Source organism: Cricetulus griseus (assembly GCF_003668045.3).
Source record: "Cricetulus griseus strain 17A/GY chromosome 1 unlocalized genomic scaffold, alternate assembly CriGri-PICRH-1.0 chr1_0, whole genome shotgun sequence".
NCBI lineage: Eukaryota > Metazoa > Chordata > Mammalia > Rodentia > Cricetidae > Cricetulus > Cricetulus griseus.
The window spans coordinates 228,643,554-228,648,711 of record NW_023276806.1 but is presented as its reverse complement, the minus strand read 5'-3'; the positions used below and the strand labels follow the sequence as shown (position 1 = coordinate 228,648,711).

At 44.9% G+C, this 5,158-nt stretch overlaps 1 protein-coding gene across 1 annotated transcript in view; it reads right to left on the bottom strand.

The window, feature by feature from the left end:
• The window catches only part of Mog (myelin oligodendrocyte glycoprotein), a 28,812-nt gene extending 24,049 nt beyond the window's left edge, over positions 1-4,763 (bottom strand). Inside the window, exons 1-2 of the mRNA XM_035451412.1 lie at positions 4,682-4,763; positions 2,085-2,432 (exon numbers count right to left, since the gene is read on the bottom strand). Coding sequence (XP_035307303.1) covers positions 2,085-2,432; positions 4,682-4,763 — 430 coding nt within the window. The remainder of the gene's footprint in view (positions 1-2,084; positions 2,433-4,681) is intronic.
• Positions 4,764-5,158: the final 395 nt, after the last annotated feature.

The window sequence follows — 5,158 nt, the reverse complement described above, 5'->3', positions numbered from 1 at the left end:
TTTTTTTTTTTTTAATGGTAGAGTGGGCTTGTATCTAGAGAGGGGTAATGTGGCCATTGATTTTGTTTTGTTTTTAAAACAGGGCAAGTCTGTTCTTGAAGTCTCCTTGTCCTCCAGCTTTTAGCTCCCAAATGCTGGGATCCCAGGCCTGTGCTACTACCCCCCAAATTTTATTCAGTGTTGTGAATGGAACACCAACCATTGCCCCCCCCCTCTTTCTCAGACAAGCAAAACAGGAGATGACTGGAGGGATTTGGAATGTGGAAATCCCTCAAAGGAAAGCACTCTCCCCTGAGGCAAAGGGTGTAGCATGTGGTCTGCCCCCTCCTCTCCCATCTTTCTTCCCTGCTGGAGTTGGCAGCAGACCTGGAAATTTGCTGAGCAGAAGGGGGAAGATCTGTATGCAGAAGTTCTGACCCTCCACTTCTTTGTGAGTAAAAATTCCCCAGCAAAAACAGCTGTCTGAAGAACATTCTGTGGCATACAGCTATCCTCATGTCCCTGCAAGCTGTCTCTAGAAATAGTGCTTTGTTACTGGGCACACAATGTATCTTCTGATCTCCCTCCTGGCAACAGTCACCCCCACCTCAGATACAGAAATGATGGATTGTCTGATGTCCCTGCTGCAGGTGGTGAGGAGGAAGGGAAAGGGTCAGAGGCCCAACACTCGAGCAACACTTTTGTTCTTCAACTCCACAGCAGTTAACTGCCAAAGCTCCCTCTGTCTATTTCCCTATCCACAGCTTAACCATGTTGAGGCAATAAATAACTCTAAAATCAGCTTTCACACAAAGCACACTGAAAATGAAAAGTCTTGAGAATGAAGCGATGATGACTAAAACTGAGGACCTCCCCCTCCCGGTGTGTGTGTGTGTGTGTGTGTGTGTGTGTGTGTGTGTGTGTGTGTGTTCAATTTTATTTATTTTCTATTTATGTGTATATTTGTGTGTGGGTGCCTTTGGAGGCCAGAGGAAGGTATCCAATCTCCCTCCCAGAGCTGGAGTTATGTGGGTACTGGGAACCAAACTCTGGTCCTCTGCAAGAGCTAGAAAAGCTCTTAACCACTGAGTCATCTCTCCAGCCTCTTGTTTTGTTTTGTTGGAGACAGTCTCTTATAACCTAGGCTGGTGTCTAACTTCTTATCCTCCTGACTTTAACTTCTAAGTGCTGGATTACAGGTTTTAGGTTCTCAGATCAGTTTATGAAGTGCTGGAAACTGAACCAGTATCTACTTGCATTCTTGGCAAGCACTCTACTAAACTGAATTATCCCTGCCATATATTTACACACATTCATGAACACACACACACACACACACACACACACACAGAGAGAGAGAGAGAGAGAGAGAGAGAAAGAGAGAGAGAGAGAAAGAGAGAGCATATATGTATATTCGTGTATGTACATGTATGTAAACACACACTCAAACACAGGGACATGTTTTTGTTCCCTATATTCCATGGCTTGATTATGTCACTCAACAAGCTCTCATGGGAAGAACCCAAGCTATCGGGTATGGTTCTAAAATAATCATTTTAAGCTGAGCATGGTGACTCATGCTTTTAATCCCAGCACATCAGAAGCTATTGCTGAAGGGTTGTCCAAGGAGATATACATATATGCTAGCTGTGGTGGCACATACCTTTGATCCCAGCTCTTAGCACTTAGAAGTCAGAGACAGGACAAGCACTGTGAGTTTGAGGTCAGCCTGGTCTATATGACGAGTTTCGGGCCAGCCAGGGCTACATATTGAAAAGCTGTCATTTAAGGAAAACAAAACAAAACAAACACAAACAAAAAAACAAACCCAAGAAAAACTGAAGTGTAAAAGCATTTGTCTAGCTTATATACCATCTTCATTTAATGTTCCTTTCTTATCCATGAACACTGACTTTCATTCCAATTTCTTTCCCAATTCAAATAACAAAATAGCCAACAGCCAGAGCATAGAAGTCCCTGTTTACTGGAAATGATCTCAGAAGTGACATGTTTGGGTTGAAAGACCTTAGTTGAATGATTGAAGGCTGAAGGAGAGAGGTCAACCACTCCCCAGGTCATATTGCATATTACCTTGACAGACTCACCTTCTACCTTCAACTCCATTGCTGCCTCCTCTTGGTAAGAGTGATCTCTGAAGAAGCAGGTGAAGCCTCCTTCGTCCGAGAACCTCACATTCCGGATCCTGAGGATAGCCTTTCCTTCAGCGATACTATCTTTCAGAAGCTCCGTGCGTCCCCGATATTCAGGTGCCTGCTCTGCATCTTGGTCTTTGCCATTTCGGTAGAGATGAACCACTCTAGAAAAGGGAGGACGGTACCACCCTACCTCCATACCGGTGGCATTCTTCCCAGGAGATATTCGGCAGGGCAGTTCTGCTTCATCCCCAACCAAAGCCCGGATGGGATGCCCTGGTCCTATCACTCTGAACTGTCCTGTCCAAGACGCCAAAGAAAGAAACCAAGGATCAGATGTGACAAGTTCATCATAGGAAAGCTACTTCAAAATGAGTAAGAGAGAGGAAACTCAATTTTTAAAAATGTTTATTTTATTTATTTTAGAGATGGGGTCTCACTACATAGCTGTGGCTGACCTGGAACTCAGAGACCTGCCTTCCTCCCGAGGGCTGGTATCAAAGTTGTATTCCACCACAGTGCCAGTGATTTGGTGTGTGTGTGTGTGTGTGTGTGTGTGTGTGTGTGTGTGTGTGTGTGTCTACATCAGCACTTATATGAGTGCAAGTGCTCTCAGAGGCCAGAGGCATTTGGTCCCCTGGATCTGTAGTTACAAGGTGTTGGGAACCAATGCCAGTCTTTTGGTACATACTCTTTATCACAGAGCCAACTTTCCAGCCCCTATTTATTAATTTTGATATAGAGTTTGCTCAGGTTGGTCTTGAACTCACAGCAACCCTCATGTCTCAACTTCCATTTTTCTTTCTTTTTTTTTATTTTTTGAGACAGGGTTTCTCTGTGTAGCTTTGTAGACCAGGCTGGCCTCAAACTCCAGTAGATCCACCTGTCTCTGCCTTGAGAGTGCTGGGATTAAAGGCGTATGCTACCACCACCCGGCTTCTGTCTCAACTTTTCAAGTGCTGGAATTATGAGCATGTGCTACCATGCTTGGCTTAGGACAATCAACTTTTTCTTTTAAAGATTTTGTGTCTTTGCCTGTGTGGGTGAATGTATGTCACCTTTGTGTGACTACCCTTGGAATCCAGAAGAGGCTGTAAGGTCCTCTGGAGTTGGGGTTACAGGTAGCTCTGAGCTTCCTCATGGATATTGGTGCTGAGAACCCAACCTTGGATCCTCTGCAGGCACAACAAACATGCTTAACTTCCCAGACACCTTCTCAGTGCCTCATCCCCATTTCTGAGACACGGTACTTGTAGTCCAACAGGCCTTAGTCTTCCATGTAGCTGAGGGGCTCTCCATCACCCTGGGTTGAAGAGTTTAATGAAATTCAAGAGCCTCAGCAGGCCTTGTTTTTTGTTTGTTTGTTTGTTTGTTTTTTGTTTTGTTTTGTTTTGTTTTTACTTTGAACATATACAAAGTAAGCAGTCTCTAGTTAAAGGTATGTTCTAAATGTCTAGGATAGAATGTTCTGACATGAAATTGTCTAGACAATGACTTCCACTTTTCTACCAGCTGTGTTCCTCTCTGACTCTTCAGCTCTGATTCTTGCCTCCACCTTCTAAATGCTTCCCAGCCCTCTGTCCTCCTACCTTGTTTTCTACAAGTCACTGGGAAGTCATGTACTCTGGAGACAGCTGCTTCACTCTTTTTTATCATCTGTATCTTCAGGCTCACTCTGAACCTCTTCCAAGTGAGGTTCAGCTACTGGGAAGCAAGCTGGGTTCTTCCTTATACCAGGATATCCTTAAGGGTTGCATGGGCTAGGCCTCCATCAATCACATGGCTCCATGAGGTAGGACTCTGTCTTCTGTTTCTTTATTTCTCCTTCTAGTTGGGGAACAGGCTCCTGTATAAAAACTGCTGCCTGACTCTGCCGAGCAAGGTCTCAAATGTAATGAGATGCTATAACTCATCTACTTAAAAACATTTAATTTTATTTTATTTCATCATTCAGGTCATCAGGCTTAGAGGCAAGGACCTTTACCCACTGAGCCATCTCATTAACCCCCAACAAACATTTATTGAGATTTACCACCAACAGGCATTGCAGTAATGTACAAAAGACTTTCTCTCATTTAAAACTAGACAGCAGGCAGGGATGTTGTGGCACACACCTTTAATCCCAGCACTCAGGAGGCAGAGATAGGTGGATCTTTGTGAGTTTGAAGCCAGCTTGGTCTACAGAGCAAGTTCCAAGACAGCCTCCAAAGCTACAGAGAAACCCAGTCTTGAAAACACAAAAACAAACAAACAAACAAAACCTCTGATAGCAATTCCTAGAATTCTGTTTTTTTGTTTTGTTTTGTTTTTGTTTTCTCTTTTGAAAGGTGAAAAACCAAAACTAGGGCTGGGGATAGAGCTCAGGAGTAAAGCATGAAATTAGCTTGCACAAGGCCTTGAGTTTGATTCCCAGCACCCTATGAATGGGGGAAAGTTTGAATTTGATTCCACAAGAAATCAGGAAGGTGTCAAAGGAGGGAAACCATGCCAGCAGACCTAAGTGTAGGTCTGTTCTTAGGTCTGTGCAGGGCTGGAATCATCATGCTTACCTGCACAGCTAGATGGCATCTGGAGGAGCAGGAGTAGGGAGAGGAGGCAGCTGGATAGAGAAAAATTCCACGAACTGGTCATCTTCATGGTTACTGGGGACAGGATCCCTGGCAGCAGGGTCAGGCCAAGTGGAGTTCCTCAGGCTGCATGTCTCTCACATCAAGAAGCCTGAAGGGAGAATCTGGGAGGGCACTGCTGCCCAGGCCCTATCTCCATCCAGGCATTACCACAGCTGTGCCCAGAGGAATGGCCCCACGTCACCCCTGCCAGACATTTGCACAAAAGGACTACAGATCCATTGATGACCAGGGCTTGCCTCTACACCCCCCTTCACAGCATTGGAGCAGTGGATGACTGGTACTGGGCCTTTTCCCTTGTCCCCTCCCCAGATCCAGTCTTGGGAAGAGCATGTAGTGGCTGCTTAGGGGTCATCAGAGGGACTTGTTTGTGGAGTCTGTAAGGCTTGCTTAATACCT